Source organism: Natator depressus, chromosome 1, assembly GCF_965152275.1.
Source record: "Natator depressus isolate rNatDep1 chromosome 1, rNatDep2.hap1, whole genome shotgun sequence".
Lineage (NCBI taxonomy): Eukaryota > Metazoa > Chordata > Testudines > Cheloniidae > Natator > Natator depressus.
The window spans coordinates 323,549,285-323,574,482 of NC_134234.1; the positions used below are offsets into that span (position 1 = coordinate 323,549,285).

A 25,198-nucleotide genomic window follows, 5' to 3' on the forward strand; every position below is an offset into this window, starting at 1 on the left:
GGATCACCAGTGGTCCACGAGCTCCATTCAGGTGGTCCGTGGATAGTTCCCTCTAAGGTGCGCTCCTGGGTGGCTGCACACAAGAGAATGAACGGGCCATGCACCCAATTAGTGGAGCCGTGTAGGTGTGGCTCCACTAATTAGGTGCCTCGACCCTGGAGAAGATGCACATGTAAGGTGAGGTGGTGGCCTTGGAGGGAATAGGGGATAGGTGGGAGGGGGCAGTGGGGTAAGAAGAGGGGGTGGGGAAAATTTGGGATGTGAAGGGCTGCAGTGGCCAGAGAAAGAGGTGACTTTCCCCAGCTCCAGGGCTGTGGCTGCCAGGGTGAGACGGCCCTCCTTCCTGGCCTCAGCTCTGTGGCTGCTGGGGTGGGGGGAGACCCTCCTGCTTCCCAGCCCCAGCAGGCAAGAGAGGGCACATCCATTGCATTAGAAAGGTAAGACTACTGATATTAAAATATGAGTTGTGTGCTTTTATTTGTGGAACAAAAAAAAGTGAATTATTATTAAGTTTTTTTTAGATAGTGCTTTTATCCAAAGTGCTTTACAAGAGTTAGCTAATGGTACAAACAACATTTGGAAAGATCATTAAGTGGTCCGCCGAGACCCTCAGCAATTTTCAAGTGGTCCATGAACAAAAAAGTTTGAGAACCACTGATCTAGTCAGTTACAAAATAGGAGTTTAGATCCTGTTTCTATTTTTGAGGTGTTTGTTTTTTTATGAAAAAAGAAAAGGAGTACTTGTGGCACCTTAGAGACTAACCAATTTATTTGAGCATAAGGTTTCGTGAGCTACAGCTCACTTCATCATGCATCCGATGAAGTGAGCTGTAGCTCACGAAAGCTTATGCTCAAATAAATTGGTTAGTCTCTAAGGTGCCACAAGTACTCCTTTTCTTTTTGTAAATACAGACTAACATGGCTGTTACTCTGAAACCTGTTTTTTTATGGTGTTTGCACTGAAAAAACTGCAACTTTAACAAATGGTGATCATAGCTTTTGAACCAAAAAATCACAACTTTTTTACAGCAATAGTAATTAATTAATAAGTAAAGATAAGTTGAAGTCAGAGGCAAAGCAAGGATGTGGGCAGCAGTTACACATACACCTGATGCAATTTTATGAGTATTTCTATTAAAATTCTGTCCATAGCTTTTCAAAATATGGTTAGACGTGTCTGCTTTCAGAAAATTTAAAACCATCAGCTCCTACATCTGTAATGGCAGTGCAGAAGTAAGGGTGGCAATACCACGATCCGCACTGCAATTTCCTTTTGGGTCAGGATCTCTAATTTGAGAAATGCTGGTTTCCCCCTGTGAAATCTGTATAGTATAGGGTAAATGCACACAAAAGACCAGATTTCCCCACGGGGGAGACCAGATTTCCTGGTCCATGATGCCATTTTCATGGCCCTGAATTTGGTAGGGCCCTAGCAATGTGGTATGGATGAGGAATTCAGTGGTGCGTAGAAATGATCTGTATGGATGAGAGCTGCATGGAGGCTCATGGGTAAGGCTGCGAATCATTCACGGAGGTCACAGAAGTCACAGCTTCCATGACTTTCCATGACCTCAGTGAATTTTGCAGTGCTGGTGCAGCTGACCCCAGGACCACCCCAGCAGCTGGTCCCTGGGGCTGCCCTGGAGCAGCAGTCCGGGACCAGTGGCAGTGGTGGCGGGCCCTGCCCGGACTGGCAATGGCAGGGCCCTGAGCCTTCCCCGCCCGGACTGGCGGCGGTGGCAGTGAAGCCCTGGCCCATCCCCCACCCAGACCAGCGGCGGCGGTTGGGGGGTGCCCTGGCTGCCGCTCCCCCCAGACCAGCAGCAGGGCCACGGGCCGCTCCCCCACCCAGATCAGTAGTGGAGGGGCCCTGGGCTGTGCCTAACGCAGACCAGCAGTGGTGGTGTTGGGGCCCTGGGCTGTCCCCCACCTGGACGAGTGGGGGACCTGGCTGCCCCTCCACCCCCGGAGCAGCAGTGGGGCCATGGGCTGTCCTGTGCCCAGACCGGCGGCGGCAGGGCGGCCCCGGGCTGCCCCCTACCCAGACCAGCGGTGGCAGGACCATGGGCCGTCGCCCCCCACAGCAGCGGCAGGGGGCCCGGGCTGCTCCTCCCTCCAGCAGCAAGGGTCCCTGGGCCGCCTCCAGCTGCAGCAGGGCCCCGGTCTGCACCCCTCCAGCAGAAGCATTGCCCCACGCTGCCCGTCCCCCCATCAGCAGCAGTCTTCAGTCTTTACCTCCCAGCAGGTAAGATTTAGTCACAGGTATTTTTAGTAAAAGTCATGGACAGGTCACAGGGCTGTGACTTTTGGTTTATTGCCCATGACCTGTCCATGACTTTTACTAAAAATACCTGTGACTAAAAGATAGCCTTACTCAAGGGGGAACAGATGGAGGAATAATGGGGCTCAACTGGGGGGTAGTGATGAACGTATGGATAGGCTTGTTGAGGAAGTATAAATGGTGCCTGTGTGGTGAGGTAGGGGGCTCAGTGTAGGTGCAAGACTGGGTGTATGAATGGTGTCTGGGAGGGTCTGAGTGGGGAGCTTAGTGTGGTGTGGGGCTGGGGGTATAGATGGGAGTAGGTATGGACGTGTGAGTGGTGGGTATGGTGTAGTGCAAGGCTGGGTGTATGAATGGAGTTGAAATGGGGCAATTTGAGGGGTTGGTATGGACAGGGGGCATGAAATAATTTAGAATGGCTATAAATTTAGGGCTTGGTGTGAAAGGAGGGCAGGTGCTATGAATGGAGTTGGGATGGGGGTTGAGTGAGTGGGGGCTTGGTGTGGAGCAGCCTGGGGCAGGGGGGATGAAGGGAGTTAAGGGGGGAATGAGTTGGCTTTGGAGCTGGGCAGTGAATATAGAGCTGGGATGGAGGAGTGGGGGCTCAGAGCTGCAGGTATGAATGGAATTGGGATGCGGGAGTGGGGGAATGAATGGAGTTGGGATGGGGATGAATGGGGTTTGGGGCAGGGATATAGAGTTGGGAGGGGTGAGTGGGGGTTCGGAGCAGCAGGTATGAATGGAATTGGGATGGGGTGAGAGGATGGAGTTGAGATGGGAATGAGTTGAGTTTGGGACAAGGTATATAGAGTTGGGATCGGTGAGTGGGGGCTTTAAGCAGTGGGTATGAATGGAATTGGGATGGGGTGGGGTAACGAATGGAGTTGAGATGGAAATGAGCTGGGTTTGGGGCAGGGGATATAAAGTTTGGATGGGTGAGTGGGGGCTCAGAGCAGCAAGTGTGAATGGAATTGGGATGGGGGAGTGGGGGAATGAATGGAGTTTGGGGTAGGGCAGGGGATATAGAGTGGGATGGGTGAGGGGGGCTTGGAGCAGCGGGTATGAATGGAATTAGGATGGGGAATGAATGGAGTTGGGCTGGGGATGAATGGGGTTTGGGGTAGGACGGGATATAGAGTTGGATGGGTGAGGGGGGCTCGGAGCAGCGGGTGTGAATGGAATTGGGATGGGGGTTGGAGGGATGAATGGAGTTGGGCTGGGCATGAATGGGGTTTGGGGTAGGACGGGGATATAGAGTTGGATGGGTGAGGGGGGCTCGGAGCAGCAGGTATGAATGGAATTGGGATGGGGGTTGGAGGGATGAATGTGGTTTGGGGTAGGGCAAGGGATATAGAGTTGGATGGGTGAGGGGGGCTCGGAGCAGCAGGTATGAATGGAATTGGGATGGGGGGTTGGAGGGATGAATGGAGTTGGACTGGGGATGAATGGGGTTTGGAGTAGGGCAGGGGATATAGAGTTGGATGCATTCATACCCGCTGCTCCTAGCCCCACTCACGCATCCAACTCTATATCCCCTGCCCTACTCCAAACCCCATTCATTCCCAGCCCAACTGCATTCATCCCTCCAACCCCCCATCCCAATTCCATTCATACCTGCTGCTCCGAGCCCCCCTCACCCATCAAACTCTATATCCCCTGCCCTACCCCAAACCCATTCATCCCCAGCCCAGCTCCATTCATCCCTCCAACCCCCATCCCAATTGCATTCATACCCGCTGCTCCTAGCCCCACTCACGCAATTGGGATGGGGGTTGGAGGGATGAATGGAGCTGGGCTGGGGATGAATGGGGTTTGGGGTAGGGCAGGGGATATACAGTTGGATGGGTGAGGGGGGCTCGGAGCAGCGCGTATGAATGGAATTGGGATGGGGGAATGGGGCGCTGGGCAGGGCGGTAGAAAGTTGGGATGGGCTGAGTGGGACTTGTGGTGTGGGTCATGGGGTGTAGAGGCGGATGGGGGTGACCGGGGCGCGGGTACAGAGTCGGGATGGGATGAGTGGGGGGCGGGACCCCGCCGTACTCTGAGCTGAGGCGCCCAGTGAGGGCGGGCGGTGAGTGGCTGGACCTGTGGCAGCGGGTTGCTAGGCGACCGGGAGCGCCGCTGCCTTAGCCGGGGGAGGCCGCGAACTGCGAGGCCCCGGCGGGGCCCGGCTCGACCATGGCCTCGCTGCGCAACGCGGACCCCGCGCTCCGGGCGTACTTCAAGCGCCACAGGCTCCTCGATGTCTACGAGGTAAAGGGGCCGCGCTGCGCAGATGGCGGCGCGGCTGGGCGCAGAGCTCGGGGTTCCAGCTCCCGGCTGAGTTGGGGAGGGCGGAGCTGCCCCTCCCTTGCCTTCCGGCCCCGCCCTGCCGACGGGCGCTGCGGTTTGCAGCAGTGTTGGCTAAATGTGATGGGGGGCCGAGGCCCGCGTGGGGCCGGGCCCAGGGCGGCGCTGATGCCGGCAGCTGCGTGGGGCTGAGCCCGCGTTGGCGCCGGCTGGGCCTGCAGCAGCGCCCAGAGTCTGTCACACCCTGGCGCCGCCTGCCGGGGTTTGCCGCTTGCAGGGTGACACGGGAGAGGATGAAGTCGCCGGCCCTGGAGCAGTAACGTCCCGCCACCAACGCAGGCCGGAGCGGGGCTGGCCCACTTCAGCTCACCCAGGCTACCATTCTGGGCCCTCTGAAATCATTGGGATGGGAACTTGGCTGTTCACCAGCGGGGCCGGGGCTCACCCATTGACTTCAGTGGGACTTGAGGGTGCTTACCTGTAATTACATCCACCTTAGGGTTTGTCCCATTGTAACTACTCTGGTTGAAAAACGTACCCCAGGAATTGGCAGACTTGGCCCGCCAGGGTAAGCCCCCCTGGCGGGCAGGGCTGGTTTGTTTACCTGCTGCGTCCGCAGGTTCGGCCAGTTGCAGCTCCCACTGGCCATGGTTCGCCGCTCCAGGCCAATGGGGGCTGCGGGAAGCAGCGTGGGCCGAGGGACGTGCTGGCTACCGCTTCCCGCAGCCCCCATTGGCCTGGAGTGGCGAACCGCGGCCAGTGGGAGCCATGATCGACCGAACCTGCAACGCGGCAAGTAAACAGCCTGGGGCTGCGGGCTTCCTCTGGTGGGCCACGTGCTAAAGGTTGCAGATCCCTGACATACTCTGAACAGCAATTCTTATACCACTCCAAAATTTGTGTGGACTGGGCCTTGACTATCTTGTTTTTCTGTCCAAAACTGGAGGGTATTTGTGGCCTCTTGTGCTGTGTCTGCGTTCATGGAAAGCCATAAGCATTTCTGCCCCTTCCATTAAAGCAGGGGTTCTCAACCTTTTTCCCTCCGCCAACATGCTATAAAAATCCCACAGCCCACCACTGCCACAACTGTTTTTGTGCATATAAAATCCAGGGTCGGCCAGCATTAGGGGATAGCAAGCAGGGCAATTGCCTGAGGCCCCACGCCACAGGGGGCCCCACAAAGTCCATGCTTTGGCTTGAGCCCTGGGTGGCAGGGTTCAGGGCCCTGGACCATAGGCGCCAACTTCTATTGGCGCCGGTGTGTGCTTGACCCCCCTCTGCCCCCGGCTCTGCCCCCATTCCAACCCCTTCCCCAAAGTCCCCGCCCCAACTCTGCCTCCTCCCTGCCCTTATTCTGACTCCTTCCCCAAATCCCCGCTCTGGCCCCACCTCTTCCCCGCCTCCTCCCCCGAGTGCGCCACGTTCCCGCTCCTTCCCCCTCCCTCCCGGAGCTTGCTACAGCTGTTTGGTGGCGGCAAGCGCTGGGAGGTAGGCGGAGGAGCAGGGACGCGGCGTGCTCAGGGGAGGAGGCCGAGGACGAGGTGAGGTGGGGCGGGGAGCCCTGGAGCACTCACAGAGTCGCACCTGTGCCCCGGGCTTCATCCCCGCACTTTCTGCCCTGGGCCCCAGTGAGTCTACCACTGACCCTTCTCAGCAGACCCCATGAAACCTGCTCATGGCCCCCAGGGGGCCCCAAACCCCTGGTTGAGAACCACTGCACTAAAGTAGCAAATTTCAAACAGTTTGTGCATTTTAATACTTCAAAGAAAAAGAATAGATAATTGAATTACATTATCTGTATTTAGACCAAACCCAATGGTGTCCAACCTTTACCTAGTTGTAGATTTCATTGGCACCTTCCCTAATTTGCATAAAATGGAGAAGATTGCAGGCTCCTACATCTGTAATATAGAAATGCAGTTGTTAAAGACTTCAGGTGTAAGAGTATAGCATGCTGGGCAGCCTGGTGCTTATCTCAAGTTGGGGCAATGCATGCCGTGTCCTGTAATATTTGTATGGCACATACATAGTTATATCAAAGATGAAGGTGGCCATTGACCATGTTAGAATTTGGTGGGCCATCTGTTGGACATCCCAACAGTAAACAGGGATTGAGGTCTTTTATTAAACTGGTGAGATGAGAACATAAGAATGGCCATACTGGGTCAAACCAAAGGTCCATCTAGCCCAGTATACTGTCTTCCAACAGTGGCCAATGCCAGGTGCCCCAGTGAGAATGAACAGAACAGGTAATCATCAAGTGATCCAACCCCTGTTGCTCATTCCCAGCTTCTGGCAAACAGAGGCTAGGGACACCATCCCTAGTGTTAGTGAATGAAATTGCATATACTAGTGCTAAGAATTGCAGGGGAGAGAAAACTTATCTGAAGTCTTGAATGTTGTAAGGATAGTCAAATGAATATATAATTTTAGCTTTAGAATTGTTACCTGATTCTCTCCTACCCTTTTAATTTTGGTTAGTTTTTTCCCTATGAAAATCATTTGAAAATATGCAGAAGCCATATTTCAATTTCCTTAATAGAAACAAAATAATGACACCATGTGTGATAAAAGTGAGAGACACTTTTCCTGGGTATTCATAATCTACTTCAAACCAAACTTGTAGCCAGGATTGCCATGGAAACTTTAGTAAAGAGGTTTTGAGCAATCAGAGTAACTGTAGAGCAGCTACTCCCCTAGCCCGCTAACTTTGGCATCACCATCATCATGTTCCTATTACACCTCTGGCATTTAGGGCAGTGATGTAGCTCCTCCACTCTTGTCTGTTTCTGGCACGTCTGTCAATGGTTCCCCAGCTGTGCCCCAGGTTTTTCAGCTCGGCTTCCACAGCTCTTCGCCATTTTGTTTTCAGGCGTCCTCGTTTTCACTTGCCTTCAGGTGTCCATCTTATTGCTACTCTGGTGATGGAATCAGTTTCCATCCGAAGCACATGACCAATCCATCTCCAACGCCTCCTGGTAATGATGGTGCTCAGATCCCCTTGGCTGCACTGTGTCAATAGATCTTGGTTTGAGATTGTTCTGGGCCAAAAGGTACAGAGGATTTTTCTGAGGCAGGTTGTATGAAGTGACCTAATATAACTGCTATATTTGATGATACCCTTGGTTTCTTAAACACACATTTTAGGGTACAATTGGTTCACATTTTCAAGCTTTTCTCTGCAGCCCTAAGGGCTAGAAACATGCATTAGAATCTCGGCTTTCATTATTTAAAATGATCTCTTGATTCCAGCAGCTGGGGCTTCAAGTAGAACATCAACTATCACAAGACTACAATTTTGAGAATAGGCATCACTAACATGGTCCCCAGATGGCACGTATTAATTCTAGAATGCTCATGATGTTTGGGACTATTACTGAATTCAAATCTCATTAGAACTGTGTCAAATGATGCCATTGGGTGGAATGATGGAGACATGCAACTGTTAACATTGCTTTTGAACTACCTGATATCTGAAGGACAGACTGAAGTTCCAGAACCCTGAGATCCATTACCTTCAAGAAGGGCGAACAAAAGACTTGTCCGGCTAGACAAGCACACAGTTGGTATCCTATTGGCCAGAACCTGCTAGCAGAGAGAGATTTTCAAAGGCTAAAATGGAAATTAGGCCCTCTAATTCCCATGGAAAGTAAATGGGAGTTAGGCACTAGTAAGGTGACCAGATGTCCGGATTTTATAGGGACAGTCCCGATTTTTGGGTCTTTTTCTTATATAGGCTCCTATTACCTCCCACCCCTGTCCTTTTTTCACATTTGCTGTCTGGTCACCCTAGGCACTAGTTTTTTGTGCCTTAGAAATTTCCCTCAGCATTAGCAAAACCCTCACTAGCTATTTCTCTGTCTGTAGTACTAGTCTTCCCAATGATCTGGAAGACGGTTAGAGCTGAAGAGTTTGCAAGCAAACTATCTGGTCATAAGTATAAAATCTTTTTTTTTTTTTTTTTATCATCAGTTCAGGTGGTGACCTGGCTGATTAATAATATCATTCTATTTAACAAATGTAAATGAGTGAATAAGTGTGTGTATGCAATTTTTGAACAATTACTGAACACACAGAAACGGAGCCTAGAGAAATGGTTCCTCTGTTCCTACACAAACATCTTTAAAGATGAATGAGTGTTATACTGTTTCAAGATGTTAAAAACAAATGTTGTAATCCTAAAAAAGCACAAATTGATTGTTACTTAAGATTAGGTAATTGTAAAGGCTCTATTATTAATTGTATTGGTAATATGCGTTGTGTGAGTATATTCTGGGTGAAGGAAAGTATCATCCACCACACAGTAACTGAAGTTTAAAAAAGAGGCCTTGGTTAACTGACGTTGGAATTGTAGTCTAAATGTTAATGGCTTGAATCTGGGGGCTTGTCTACACTATGGGCAGAGCCGGCTCTAGGCACCAGCAAAACAAGCAGGTGCTTGGGTGGCACATTTCTAGGGGTGGCATTCCGGCGCCGGCCATGCCACCCCTAGAAATGTGCCCCCGCCGCCCCAGCTTGCCTCGACTCCGCCTCCGCTGCTCCGCTTCTCTCCCCTCCCTCCCAGGCTTGCCGCGCGCAAAACAGCTGTTCTTTCCTGGCTTTTTCCCTATGTACAAAACGTAGGTTTAGATGGTATTAATAAAGACCTTTAATTTGTGGAACTGTAAGTTAAACAACAGATGGGCACCTTTCTAGGTTATTGAATAGATAGAGTTCATATAAGAATTAGCCTGATTATTTGACATTGTCTTGATTTTAATTTGATAATTTGAATTCTTTTGGATTGTTTTGTTGTTAGCTAGGTAATGTTATGTTAAGTGAGAGGTAGCTGTTTTATGATGTGTAACTGTGCTTTCATTTGAGTTGTTGAATGTTAGGGATAACTTTCCTAATTTATAAACTTTATTAATATCTCGAGTCTTATTTCTTTAGGTTAAGTAATGGGTCTCCCCTGAATTACTTGGAACCTTGGGGAAATTAACGAGAACCAGCCAACCTTTGTACTGTTTAGGCCCAGTTTTTCTCACATCTGTGTTGGGCATTATCATCATTAAGGATTGCTCACATGAGTAAGCGTTGCAGGATCAGGCCGTAAGACACCATTTCTTGTACAGTTTTTTAAAAAAGAATTCCCAGCTCTAAATTTTTGGTGAGATATTTTACATTTTCTTTAGTCAAATTTTTGTACATATGCTATGCCTAGAAGATCCACTGAAAGAAAAGGAATGCACATTCAAGTAAAAAGAAAAGCTATAAAAGAGCTCCAAATCTATGAAAAATGCAATTGGTTTAGCAGACTGTTGTTGGCTCAATCCAGCAGAGGGAGTATTTGAACAGCCTTAAGTCCTTTTTGGAAAATGTATTAAGGTGAAATCACACATGAAGAGAGTCACTATATTGTCCGCATATGTAGTACTCTGCTTAACAGCGTATTATTTATATTGTAATTATTATAATAAATGATGGATTTATAATACTTGTTGATATTGCTGCATGCACCCAGTTATTGTCATCTGGATACATCTTGGAGATTGTCTTTTTACTAGTGAGGTTCAGTAGCAGCTTAAGTTAGAATCAGTTTATCACTTATTTTACTAAAATATTCAGACAGGGTAAATTTAAGTTGTTCATTGTTTGTTGTTTCATATATTAACGAAAAAGATATTTCGTTACTTATCTTTTGTTTCTTGTATTCCTTAGTTCTGCTTCCCTATGGAAATGTCTTAAAAAGCAGACTATATCTATGCTGACAAAACAGTCTTATTGCACACCCATATTCTGACTGGCAATGACCCTTTATACAACCGTGCTCCTCCCTGGTAAAGATTATTTTGATTTTGAGAATGAATGAATAGTGTGTTTGTCTATTGACATTGGTCAGCAAATATCACCATTGCCACAGTTATTTCCTGTTTTTAAGTATTATTGATATTTTATTTTTAGTCATTTATATTATGATAGTGGGCAAAAGGCTGCACTCAGGATCAGGACTCCATTGTGCTGGGTGCTGGCAGATGGAGACAGTCCCTGGTCAGGAGAGTTTAGAATCCAGAAGACAAAATAGTGAGGATTGGGTATAGCATATAGGCAAGTGAATATAGTGATGATTGACACAGTTTTGTTAGTTACATGTTTTGTTGGGTTTTTATTATTTTTTATTTTGGAGTGAGAGGAATGGCAGGAATGAGATATAAGAATAAGATAGGAAATGAACGTAAAGTAAAGAGAGAATCACAGCTTATGACCTGCCTATCTTTGGTCAGCTGGCAGCCTTTTGTAGACATTGTGACAGAAACAGTCCTTAAGTTTGTTTGCTGTTTTGAGTTTTCCCCATGCACAAGGAAGAAAATGTTTGAAGGAAACTTTGAGAAAGAAGCTGACTGGTGGGCAGTAAAGGTTGGGAACATTGGCAGAGAATATCAGTATCTGGCATTGTGATAAGTTACCAGAGAAGCTATGTAAGGGGAAGGTTCTTAAAGGTAAAGACAAGAAATGTGTATTTGATGTGCTGATTAAGTGAAAGTAAGTAGAAGGGCCTGGAGAAGCGCTTGAGGTATCAGAGTGACAAGCTAGGAAGATTATTTAAACAATAGCATTTTGAATGGACTTGAAGGAGCTGAGATTGCAGGGGTCAAGGCCAGAGATCTGCAATAGTCAGGATGCAAAACTAGGAGAGCCTGAGTGAGAGTTTTGGTGGTAGGTCAGTTCTTAGAGAAGTCATATAGAACGAAGCTGCAAGATTTATACATGGAGACAGGGTTGAGTCAAAGATGACATCCATATTACAGTCCTGTATAACATGGAGAATGGTGTTGTTGTCCACAGTGATGGAGCAAGTGGAAAGAGGAGGAGAGCTTAGGAAACCCGGGTATCCATTTTTCAGCATAGAAAAATCTCCGGTATTTCAGCTATTGCTGTGTGATGACTGTTGACAAATCCTGTCCTCTTAATGGCAAAAGCTATATTTTCCACTGCCAGGCCTGGGGAAATATTTGTATAAAGAGCAGACTGTGCCCTAGGATAGTCATCTGCAGAAGAGTGGTCTCTCCTACAGTTTTAGGAGTGCAGTTATGATGGAAAATTTCTACCCTGGGCTCCTCTCTTTTCATGGGTGTTCTGGGGATATTGCTGTGTACATATAGCCATAATTTGTCCTCATGTGCGTAATGTAACCAGTTCATAGAGTTTGATTTAATCTTTCTTGCCAATGCCATACTTAAAGACAGAATCCATTAGCATATCCTCTAATATGTCTTTATTTTGGCAGATAACTATACATTGCTTCATCAGGTACTTGTTTGGCTGTGCTCCTGAGAAAACCTTGTTCATTTTTAATCTGTGAAAAAATGAATAATTAATTAGTTCCTTTGAGAATTCCAGAGGATCATGGAAAATGAACGTCTTCCCATCGACCAGGAGCTTAAAAACGTCTCTCACTATCACTTGAAATCATGGAAGCCCTTTTGGACCCATGCATTTAACATTCAACAATGCAACTTCAACCCTGATGCAGCTTGGAAAGCTGAACGGCGTTCACAAGAAGTCACAAATAAACACCTTGTGAAAGATTCAATGCAGAAGATCCCTGGCTTTGATCTCCAACGAAGCTCATTGGCCACCCTAAACTGCATCCACACAAACCATGGCAGATGCAGATACTTGCTGCACAAATGGAAAATTAAAGACTCTCCAGTGTGCAACTGTGGTCACCCAGAACAGACCGTAGAACCAAAATAACTCAATGCCCCATTCACAAATACGAAGGAGGCATCACAGCAATACACTCTGTTACTGCAGACGCAATTATCTGGCTTAACCATCTAAATGTCAAATTATAGTTGTTGTTCTACATTTACATCAGCCATATGAAAAATGTTCATTATTCATAAGTGAGAAACGAACTAGCCAGTCCTATAACTCACTGCTGAAAAGCAATCGCCCCCACCCCTCAATGCAATGCAACATTATAACTATTTGATGATAGGATCAGTTGCTGGTGAAGGACCCAAATCCACATCTTCTCTACCCTACAAGGTTATTTGTGAGATATAATTTTGTAATGCTTTTAAAGAAATTTGAGATCCTTGGGTGGAAAGTACAATTGAAGTGCCATAAGTTTTATTGTTATGATATGACCAGAGGCATGAGGGCTACCACTTGAAATATACTGATACATACATTATGGCATTTAAAATAAGAATTAAATAAGAGAGAAGAATTGTATAAATGTTATATTATTTAAAGTTGATTTGGTAGTTGTGTTTAGCATAACAGTTACAGACATATGAAAGATTTTCATTTAGTCCTTTCTTTTTTGCAGACTCTACTATGTGGTGTATTTATTATGTGTCCAGAGGATCCACTTAAGTTTTTAGAAGAAAAGATCAGAGAAATAATGGAGAAGGAACTGGATGGTATTTTATGGTACTTATCAAATGTTTTTGTGTGTTCTATGTGCTGTAAAATATTGAAATGTCAATTTTAAAACAGCACTAATGTTGCATTTACTATCACCCGCAAAATAAATATCCCTCGTGCCCAGAGATTAATAGCACATTACAAATGGACTGATTAATATTGAGATTTTGTACTAAAAACATACAAGATATTTTTCCTTTGTCTATTTTTATTTGAATTGTCCACAGAGTATTTACTAAATGTATTTAATATTATATTTCTGTTTATAATATATATTTATTGAGCTCTTTATTTTGAGATAAACATTATGGGCTATGTATCAGAGGGGTAGCCGTGTTAGTCTGTATCCACAAAAACAACGAGGAGTCCGGTGGCACCTTAAAGACTAACAGATTTATTTGAGCATAAGCTTTCGTGGGTAAAAAACCCCACTTGTTGTGCCCAACAAGGAAAATAACAAAACACCACTAGTCATCACATACAGCCCCCAGCTAATACCTCTCCAGCAGATCACCAACAATCTACAACCTATCCTGGAAAATGATCCCTCACTCTCACAGACCTTGGGAGGCAGGCCAGTCCTCACTTACAGGCAGCCCCCCAACCTGAAGCAAATACTCACCAGGAACTACACACCACAGAAACACTAACTCAGGAACCAATCCTGTTGCCTACTCTGTCCCCATATCTACTCTAGCAACACCATTAGAGGATGCAACCACATCAGCCACACCATCAGGGGCTCAGTCAGCATGGATTCACCAAGGGCAAGTCATGCCTGACTAATCTAATTGCCTTCTATGACGAGATAACTGGCTCTGTGGATGAGGGAAAAGCGGTGGATGTGTTGTTCCTTGACTTTAGCAAAGCTTTTGACACTGTCTCCCACAGTATTCTTGCCAGCAAGTTAAAGAAGTATGGGCTGGATGAATGGACTAGAAGGTGGATAGAAAGTTGACTAGATTGTCGGGCTCAACGAGTAGTGATCAATGGCTCCATGTCTAGTTGGCAGCCGGTATCAAATGGAGTGCCCCAAGGGTCGGTCCTGGGGGCCGGTTTTGTTCAATATCTTCATAAATGATCTGGAGGATGGTGTGGATTGCACCCTCAGCAAGTTTGCAGATGACACTAAACTGGGAGGAGAGGTAGATATGCTGGAGGGTAGGGATAGGATACAGAGGGACCTAGACAAATTAGAGGATTGGGCCAAAAGAAATCTGATGAGGTTCAACAAGGACAAGTGCAGAGTCCTGCACTTAGGATGGAAGAACCCCATGCACCGCTACAGACTAGGGACCGAATGGCTCGGCAGCAGTTCTGCAGAAAAGGACCTAGGGGTTACAGTGGACAAGAAGCTGGATATGAGTCAACAGTGTGCCCTTCTTGCCAAGAAGGCCAATGGCATTTTGGGATGTATAAGTAGGGGCATTGCCAGCAGATCGAGGGACGTGATCGTTCCCCTCTATTTGACACTGGTGAGGCCTCATCTGGAATAGTGTGTCCAGTTTTGGGCCCCACACTACAAGAAGGATGTGGAAAAATTGGAAAGAGTCCAGCGGAGGGCAACAAAAATGATTAGGGGACTGGAACGCATGACTTATGAGGAGAGGCTGAGGGAACTGGGGATATTTAGTCCGCGGAAGAGAAGACTGAGGGGGGATTTGATAGCTGCTTTCAACTACCTAAAAGGGGGTTCCAAAGAGGATGGATCTAGACTGTTCTCAGTGGTAGCTGATGACTGAACGAGGAGTCTCAAGTTGCAGTGGGGGAGGTTTAGGTTGGATATTAGGAAAAACTTTTTCACTAGGAGGGTGGTGAAACACTGGAATGCGTTACCTAGGGAAGTGGTGGAATCTCCTTCCTTAGATATTTTTAAGGTCAGGCTTGACAAGCCCTGGCTGGATGATTTAGTTGGGGATTGGTCCTGCTTTGAGCAGGGGGTTGGACTAGATGACCTCCTAAGGTCCCTTCCAACCCTGATATTCTATGATTCATGGGCACATCTACTAATGTGATATATACCATCATGTGCCAGCAATGCCCCTCTGCCATGTACCTTGGCCAAACCAGACAGTCTCTACCTAAAAGAATAAATTGACAAAATCCCACATCAGGAATGGTAACATACAAAAGCCAGTAGGAGAACACTTCAGTCTCCCTGGACATTCAATAACAGATTTTAAAAGTAGCCTTCCTTCAACAAAAAAACTTCAGAAACAGACTTCAAAGAGAAACTGCAGAGCTACAATTCAGTTGCAAACTTAACACCATTAATTTGGGCTTGAATAGGGATTGGGAGTGGCTGGCTCACTACAAAAGCAGTTTTCCCTCTTTTGGTATTGACACCTCCTCATCAATTATTGGGAGTGGACCACATCCACCCTGACTGAATTGGCCTTGTCAGCATTGGTTCTCGACTTGTAAGGTAACTCCCTTCTCTTCTTGTGCCAGTATATTTATGCCTGTGTCTGTAATTTTCACTCCATGCATCTGAAGAAGTGGGGTTTTTTACCCACAAAAGCTTATGCCCAAATAAATCTGCTAGTCTTTAAGGTGCCACTGGACTCCTCATTGTTATTATGGGCTATATCCCCAGCTGGTGTAAATTGGCATAGCTTCACTGAAGTCAGTGTTGATTTACACCACCTAAGGAAGTGGCTCACAATATATTGAATTACTCATAGACTTATTTTCCATTTTTTATTTCTCACCTCTCTCTCTTTTTGAAACTTAGGCATCACAGTAAGGGAAAAGAAACCACAGGCTAAGGGGCTAATCTCATTCACCCTGCAGCCAAAGGGAATATTTCTACTGACTTTGTTGGAGGTGGGATTGGGCCCTAATAACTAACTATCTAAATATATATTGGAGCTGTCACTATAGTATTTGAGTGCCTTCCAAGTACTTCAAAATAGAAATCACAATTACAGTCCGACTTGCTCTCTTTTACTTTTCTCCTTCCCAGTGTGTAGGCGAAATATCTTGATTAGTTTATAGTTTGTGGTGTGAGAGACAGAGCGTGTATGTGTGTATGATTAGCTTGTTGTGGGAAAGCCAAGTCGACAAGATGAGTTTTGTATTCAGTTTTGAACATGGTGAGGCCCCAGGGCTGTACTTACCTTTTGTGAGAATAAATTCGTAATGTAGGTCCAGCTCCTATGAAAGTCCTGTCTCCTCATTCAAGATCCTTCACTTATAGGTGAATAGTTTCATGGTTCCAGTATAATTCATGTGAAGTCATGCTTGTGAAGAGGTGATCTCTGAGGTACTTAAGTCCAATCTATATGGGCTTTGAATATTAGGACAGATCTTCAACTAGACTCTTCTTTGGGGAGCCAATTCAGAGAGCAGAGAAGCAGTCTGATGTGCTCTTGGTGACCTGTGTTTCTGAGCAGCTGGGCTGCTGTGTTTTATACCAAGTAGAGCTTTTCCAGGTGTACAGCTTCATTCCTTGAGATAATGAGTGCAATAATGAAACCTGGAATGTTAAACTACCATAATGATTAAATTGAGCTATAAAATCTGTAGGAAAGCCTCAGATATTGTATCCCTCTCCTAAGATGGTAGTGTAAAGAAAGAACAGATGTAGGGAAAAAAAGAGAAAATGAACATTTTTGTTGACTAAGATGTTAGTAACACTCTCTACAAAGGCTTACATTCTGGAGGCCAGTGGGAATTTTATTGAAGAAGGAGAGCTGGATTGGTTTTAAATCAATTTGTATTAAAGTTTATCTTATGTAGACAGATTGGATGACTATATAACATGCAGTTTCTCAGGATTCTGCTTCAACGCATCTGCTGTCACTGATGCATCCTATTTACTGAAGGACTGTTCCTGTGAAGTGCTGAGCATGTTAACACCCAGTGAAGTCAGTGGGAAATGGAGATGTTCAGCACCTCAGCATATCAGGCCAAAAAAGACAATGTTGGTGCTCATATTTAGACAGCAGCTAGGGAAGTTAGGGGACTAAAGATGGCAAAAGGAGAGGGGGAGCAGAAGCTAATGGAGAAAAGTGGCTTTGATTTCATAGGGCCAGTCTGCGACTGGCCCATGTGCAGGCGCACAGGCGGGAGAGGAAATATTAATGGAACTTATCTCCCTTACATTCTCTGTGCAAGGGTCACGCACAATTGTAGTCTTTGCACATTACTCCTGGGGGAATTCTGTGTCGCTGCATGTGTACAGAATTCATGTCCCTCGCAGATTTCTTTGTTTCCCTGCAAAAAAATCACTTTCTGACAGGGAAGCAAAGGGAAGCTGCAAGAGCAGTCACACACCACTCCCTAGCAGCACAGGTACCACATTTCAGGCAGCTGGCAGAGAGGTAAATCACTGTGGGGCTGGAGATACCCCCAGCCAGTGGGTCCTACCCTGAGCCGGGATTGGCTGCTAGTCCTGGCTGGGCTGGAGGCAGGAGAGGACGGGACTTCCTCTTCCCCTGCAAGGAGTTGCTGGGGCTGTGTTAGACCCACCCCAAGAAACCTCCCCCAGCTGCAGGAAGCTCAGCATCCTCCCCTGCTTCCTGCCCCCATCACTCCTCAGTTGTGGTGGGGGAGGGGTCACTGCGTGGGGAGCTTCTCCCCCATCTTCCCAACCCCTGTGCATCCAGACCTTCCATACCTAGACACCCCTGCCAAGCCTCACCCGATACATCCAAAACCCCCCTAGCCCTCCATACCCAAACCCCACCCCAGTGAACCTCAAACCAAATAAATTGGTTTGTCTCTAAGGTGCCACAAGTACTCCTTTTCTTTTTGCAAATACAGACTAACACGGCTGTTACTCTGAAACCTGTCTCTACAGCTAATGAATTATTACAACATTACACATATCCCTTAGTTAATACCCTTACTACCTTCATTCCAACTGTGTTAACGAGCCAAAATTTTAAAATTATGTTCACCTACTACCTGTATATCAAAACAGATTACGTACGGTACTATGTTCAGAGATACAGCTGAGTCATTTGGGGTCAAAATGTAAGCCATCTTTAAATGGATGGAAAATGATGGAAAATGCTCAAGTTACAAAATATTTTTCCACTCTTAATGCTGACTTTATTTTCAAACAGCCACTATTTATGTATGATTTACAGAACTTCATGCAATGTTTTCTGCTGCTGCAGAGCAGTCTGTGAGCATTCATAGGAAGTAAAAGTAATTAAAAAAAAACGTAATCCCATAGCCAAATGAACAAAACACAGCCATGTTGATTTATACTTCCATGACAAACACAGAAAAAAAAATAGGGTTTGTCAGAAGATAAAATCAATTGAAAAAGAAATTCTATTTTCAACCTTTTAAGAAGACATTAAAAATAACGGAAAGTAAACACAGAAGACCCCATAATTATGGGCCAACTGTTACATTTAGCTTCCAGTGAACATTAGGGGTGTGCAGAGTCCTATAACCCCATAAAGCAGTGGTCCCCGAACTGTGGGGGGTGGAAGAACTTTCAGGAGGGCGCAGCAGGGCCTGGGCCAGTCCACACGGGGGGTGGGGAAGAGAGCGCCACCCAGTCCTGCTCTGCCACCTGCTCCACTTTGACCCTGGTTCCAGCCCCAGCCACAGGCTCCTGGCCCTATTAGCAGCTGTGGCTCCATACCTGGCACCAGCTGCAGTTCTGGCCCCAAACACGGGCCCGCTCTCGGATGTGGCCCCCGGCCCTGACCGTGGCCAGGTAAGGGGGAGCACAAACCAGGTAAGGGGGGGTACAGACAAAAAAGTTTGGGGACCACTGTCATAGAGAGCTCCAGGAGGGGGTTTAGTATGCAGAGAGACTGCACAAACTGCACCATACCAATGGATGGTGCTATCTGCTCTATAGGTCAACTGGCCCATTCCATGGGCTGGTACAGATGGAGGTAGGGACACGGCCCTATCTCCTCCTCACGTTCCATCCCTTCAGGGACCCTGATGGCATAGGGAAGCAGCAACTACTCCACGTGCTACTCCTGAGGGCATTCTGCTCCAAAAAAATAAAAATTCTGCACACAGTATTTTAAAATTCTGCAAGTTCTATTTGTCAATAAATACATGCAGAGGCTCCAGCATGGCAGTGAGGAGCACAGGCCACTGACTGCACCCTGCAATCCCCACACCCTCACCCCAGGACACGGACTCAGCAATGAGGCTGGACCAGACCCTGACACAGCACAAGGCCTGGGCTGCCCCAGAAACACCCTGGGGCCCTGCCCCTCTGTGCCAGGTGCACTAGATGTGGAGCAGGCAGGCTCAACCAGGCAGGATCCAACTGCGAAGGGGTTCGATGTGGGGGGATCCAGGTGTGAGGTGAGAGGGTTCTGTGTGGGACAATCTGGGTGCAGGCAGCTCAGTGGGGGGTCTAGGTGTGAGGGGATCTGGATGCACAGAGGCTCGTTGGAGGGGGGCCCAGATGCAGGGGCAATGGGACTTTGCAGGGGCTTCCTGGTGAAGGTGGTTGGGGCTCAGCGGAGGGTTCTGGGTGTGGGGGTCTCAGCTAGGGGAGTCGGTGTTGGTGGGGTGGGGTCTGGGTGCAAGTAGTTGGGGGTCAGAGGTGTGGGTGTTTGGATGTGGGGTGGGGGTCTGGAGGCAGGGGGTCTGGGTGCTAGAGCTCACAAAAGCTTATGCTCAAATAAATTGGTTAGTCTCTAAGGTGCCACAAGTACTCCTTTTCTTTTAGCTGTAGAGAGGAGATTAATTTTCCTTCAGTGTTAGTAATGTGGTTTATATGATTTGCTTTTTTGTTTATTTGTTTTGCAGGGATACATGTATTGATTCATCCTTCAGGCCAAAATTAAAGAGGATTTCAGAAACTTATTTGCACATCCTTTTTGGACTAAATGATGAACAGCTGGTAACCATCACTGAGCAATTGCACTGAATCTTTAATTTAAAAATATCTTTCACTACAGAAGGGTTTAATTGTGCCTTCAAGTTTATTTCATGATTCTGCCATTTCTGTTGTAGTTTATGTGAGGGAATGTTGGTACCTTGCATTTGTTTCTATATGCTAGTTTTATGATCTTTCAAAATGTACATCTTCATATTGGCATGTTGTCCATGCATATGGTAGATCACCAAAAATGGTAGCATCTTTTATCAAAATTGGACAGAATTACCAATATAATGAACTTACTTCTATGTTACAATCTTTCCAAGTGCATCTGGACCCACTTTCAGTTTCATGATTTTCTGTGTATTATTTGGTTTGACTGATTCTACTAAATAAGAACATTAAGGTAATTGGCAAAGGAAATGAAGAATGTTTTTTAGAATTGGGCAATGGTCCTGTATAATTTATGAAATTACAGAAAAAATCTTTACATGTACCCAAGATTTTGGAAGAGTGCATTTTAAATAGATCCATATAAATATCAATAATAAGTATAAAATGAGCACTGTACACTTTGAATTCTGTGTTGTAATTGAAATCTATTTGAAAACGTAGAAAACATCAACAAATATTTAAATAAATGGTATTCTGTTATTGTTTAACGGCATGATTAATCACTATTAATTTTTTTAATCACTTGACAGCCCTAATAAGGTTATTAAATTCTAACAAGCCACGAAGTAAAAGAGAAGAATTTAAAAGAAAAGATAGAATGTTTCTAGCAATTTAATATATTTTATCAGTAAAACAGTGAATTTTGGGGAAGAAGTGCTGACATTGAGCTTGATTAATGCCTTCTTTGTACATACAGTTCAGTTCTATATTTAGTTTTTACCTTCAGATTTTATGCCTGTAAAAGCAGGTTTATATTGAAAAAAGTTGATAGGGGAAGAAAGATACAATTTTCTGTCTATTAAATTTTTCTGTGTATCTGAACATGCATTTCTTTGGACTGTACCATTTAATTTGCATTGATCAATATGGAAAATAATACTGCCAGGTTTTTTTGGCTATTTTTTAAGCATTCACTACGCAACACCATTTTTAAATTTGTGTATTAATATAATAAATTATTTGTTTAGATGACTGAAGAGTTATGTGGCAAAGCATGGAACTTTTACAGCAAAAACTTAAAGAAACTGTACTTTCAGTAAGTATACATACTGTACATGGAGAATACTGAATTTTTAGGAAAAAATCCTTTTTGTCTAGAATATTTAGTGTTATTGCAGAAAAAGGTGGTTTTCATTGTAATTAGCTTGAACGTTGTCTGGAGTGGTTCATGACTAAGAATACCAACCTCAGGGCAGACTGGTAAGCAGGGCACACATCCCAAACTGGTTGTGAGTTCTATGCTTAGATTTCACCAACCAAATAATAATTGTAAACTCCTCAGGCACTATACAGCCTTAACGTGGAGTCACAGACCCCTTGGGCATTCTGATCTATCTTGCCACCCATACAAGCTTGACTCTGTGACAGATGGTCATTTTACATCAAAGATCACAACATATTCAGTTTACTCTCAGTCCCAAAGGGACCAGTCACTTATTCCAGGTCAGTTTGCACCTTAGGTCTCATGCCAGAGACAACACTTGTAGGCAGTCCTGTAAAAAAATAACTAAAAGTTTATTAACTATGAAAAAGAAATGAGAGTTATTTACAAGGCTAAAGCATTTAAGCATACACCCACAAATGAGATACAATCTTAAATTCAAAAGGGAATAGAAGCTTTTATAATAAGCAAGATTTTATGTCCTTTGGGGCTAATTCAAGACAAGCATCTTGGGGATCTCTTGTTTATGTTTAGGAATCTTTGCCCCTCAGAGTCCAGAAAGCATAAAGAGACCCTAATTCCTTCTGGTCAGGGATTTTTATCCCCATTTCTCTAGAGTGCCGGCTGATGGGCCGAGCGCTTCTGCACGTAACCTCTTCATGGGTGGGTGGGAGGAGCAATCAACAAAGTCTGTTCCACAGTGGCTCATATGGATTCAATAGTCCTTGCTGATGAGCGGGAGATAACATCTTCTACAGGAATCCAGGATTTTGCATTATTTGAAATTTTTTTCCTGGTTGGTGAGTTACATAGTTTTAGAACAAACATTTTACAGTTATAGAGCAAATACTTAAGTATTTCCTTTTAGCATAGGATACAGATATAAGTAGGATTAATGCATGCAGCATTCTACAAGCATTTCGTAAAGTCTGAGCACTAAACGCATTTTTATAACACTAATATCTGTTTTTAACGATACTAACCCACAGGTAAACCAGACTGGTTTCCAGCTATGCATTTGTCAACGATCAGTGAGGCCTGGGGCCTTGGCATGAGCTGGCACCTGGACTGCCAGCATCACAAACAGAAGCAAGATGACCAAATTAAATTATTTGGTTTTTCTCTTTTTTAGCAATGTTGTTTTGTATTCAAATTGTAGTGAGCTCAGAGTGCCTGTAAATTCCAGGCCCAATCCAAAGTTAATTGAAATCAGTGGAAGTCTTTTGACTTCAGTGGGTTTTGGACCAGGCCTTCCCTGAACAGCCTCTCATACAGATTAATCTTGCCAGAGTACTTAAATCCCAATGGAGACAGGATATTTTGGGGTAGGGTTAAAGTACAGGACTGGGAGTCAAGGATCTGGGTTCCCTTCCTGGCTCTTATTCAGATTTCCTTTGTGACTTCGGGCAGTTTGCTCATTCTCTCCATGGTTCAGTTTCTCTCTCTGTAAAAGGGAGATATATATAAATATTTACCATATATACTCGTTCATTAGCCCGTTGTTTAGAAGCTGACCCCCCAAGATGGATAGGTAAAAATAGCAAAAACTCTATGACTATTTCATAAGCCGACCCTATATTTCAGAGGTTGGCAAACTTTTTGGTTCCTGGCCCATGAGGGTAAGCCCATTAGGGTAAGCCGCTAGTGGGCCTGGACGTTTTGTTTACCTGGAACGTTCATAGGCACGGATCCCCTCAGCTCCCAGTGGCTGCTGTTCGCCGTTCCCTGCCAATGAAGAGAAGAGCAACAGTGGCACGCCACTTCCCGCAGCTCCCATTGGCTGGGAAGGGCGAACCACGGCCACAGGGAGCTGAGGGGCTCCATGCCTGCAGATGCTCCAGGTAAACAAAACGACAGTGTATTAGATATTCAATTCAATGGTTCCATAGAATTTAAAATGATCAAATGTTGGTGTAGACCCTTTTATAAGCTGACCGCCGCTCTTTGATGCGTCATTTTTTTACCAAAAATATTTGGCTTATGAACGAGTATATACGGTACCTGCATTCTGAATGAATTAGTCGTTAATCAAAAATCACTTCACTGTGGCCAGGAATCTCAAATGTCCAACAGTTTTCCATTGGAACTAACATTTAGGGGAGATAAGGTTAGAGGTCCAAAAAAAGCTATTACTTTTTGAGTGGAGAATAGTGCATGTGTCTGATGTATAATTATGATAATCAAAATGGTTAAAAATCTTAGGAAAAATCATAAGACTGCTCCATTATTTCAGGTTTCACTGTTATCTGACTTTACAATGGGAGTTGGATTAGAACCATAAAATGTTACATTTACAGTTGCTCTCAGCTATGTTCAATTAAATTACATTTTGCTTCCAAATTGGGGATTTTTTGGCAAATAAAAGGGCTGTCAGAAAGCCTCATTTAAGTGGTTATCTTTCTTGTTGCTCTGACAAAGAAAAATACTGTACTATAATTAATAAACAATATAGAATCATAGAACTCGAAGGGACCTTGAGAGGTCATCTAGTCCAGTCTCCTGCACTCAAGGCAGGACTAAGTATTATCTAGACCATCCCTGATGGGTGTTTGTCCAACCCGCTCTTAAAAATCCCCAGTGATTGAGATTCCACCACCTCCCTAGGCAATTTGTTCCAGTGCTTAAACACTCTGACAGGAAGTTTTTCCTAATGTCCAACCTAAACCTCCCTTGCTGCAATTTAAGCCCATTGCTTCTTGCTCTATCCTCAGAGGTTAAGAAGAACAATTTTTCTCCCTCCTCCTTGTAATAACCTTTTATGTACTTGAAAACTGTTATCATATCTCCTGTGTCTTTTCTTCTCCAGACTAAACAAACCCAATTTTTTCCATCTTCCCTCATAGGTCATGTGTTCTAGACCTTTAATCATTTTTGTTGCTCTTCTCTGGACTTTCTCCAATTTGTCCACATCTTTCCTGAAATGTGGCGCCCAGAACTGGACACAATACTCCAGTTGAGGCCTAATCAGCGTGGTGTAGAGCGGAAGAATTACTTTTCGTGTCTTGCTTACAATACTCCTGCTAATACGTCCCAGAATGATGTTTGCTTTTTTTGCAACAGCATTACGCTGTTGACTTGTATTTAGCTTGTGATCCACTATGACCCCCAGATCCCTTTCCACAGTTCTCCTTCTTAAGCAGTCATTTCCCATTTTGTATGTGTGCAGCTGATTGTTCCTTCCTAAGTGGAGTACTTTGCATTTGTCCATATTGAATTTCATCCTATTTACTTCAGACCATTTCTCCAGTTTGTCCAGATCATTTTGAATGTTAATCCTATCCTCCAAAGCACTTGCAACCCCTCCCAGCTTGGTATCATCCGCAAACTTTATAAGTGTACTCTCTATGCCATTATCTAAATCATTGATGAAGATATTGAACAGAACTGATCCCTGTGGGACCCCACTCGTTAGGTCCTTCTAGCATGACTGTGAACCACCGATAACTACTCTCTGGGAATGATTTTCCAACAAGTTATGCATCCTCCCTATAGTAGCTCCATCTAGGTAGTATTTCCTTAGTTTGTTTATGAGAAGGTTATGCGAGACAGTATCAAAAGCCTTACTAAAGTCAAGATATGCGCTTCCCCGCATCCACAAGGCTTGTTACCCGGTGATTACCTTGTTACCCTGTAATAAACGATGTGTGATTCTTTGAGAAAATATTTCTCTTTGGGCTCTGAATACTTCTGTGTCACTTAAGAGAGCAAGAACAATGTTTAATATATTTTTGTGGAAGGATAAAATGGTTTAGATGTAAAATGTTGATTTATATTCTTCTTTCATTTTAGTTTTTATTTACATTGCCAAAGAAACTTAAATAACATTTTTAAACCCAAGTTCAGGAAAGCTCTTAAGCATGTGCTTAAATCCATCACTATTTGGGAAATTGCTTATACACATGCTTAACATTAAGCATGTGTTTAAGTTCCATTGTTTTCATGTGCTTAAGTGCCTTTCTTGAACTAGATACTTTCTTGAATCAGGACCTCAATAATCACATACTAGCTGGAGCAAGTAATGAATAGAATCAGATCAGTGAGATATTTTACAAACTGATGA

At 44.9% G+C, this 25,198-nt stretch overlaps 1 protein-coding gene across 1 annotated transcript in view; it reads left to right on the forward strand.

Moving 5' to 3' along the window:
* Positions 1 to 4,303: 4,303 nt before the first annotated feature.
* Positions 4,304 to 25,198, forward strand: part of FBXL13 (F-box and leucine rich repeat protein 13) — a 177,214-nt gene continuing 156,319 nt past the window's right edge. Inside the window, exons 1-4 of the mRNA XM_074942528.1 lie at positions 4,304 to 4,534; positions 12,891 to 12,994; positions 19,730 to 19,823; positions 20,945 to 21,012. Coding sequence (XP_074798629.1) covers positions 4,460 to 4,534; positions 12,891 to 12,994; positions 19,730 to 19,823; positions 20,945 to 21,012 — 341 coding nt within the window. The 5' untranslated portion in view covers positions 4,304 to 4,459. The remainder of the gene's footprint in view (positions 4,535 to 12,890; positions 12,995 to 19,729; positions 19,824 to 20,944; positions 21,013 to 25,198) is intronic.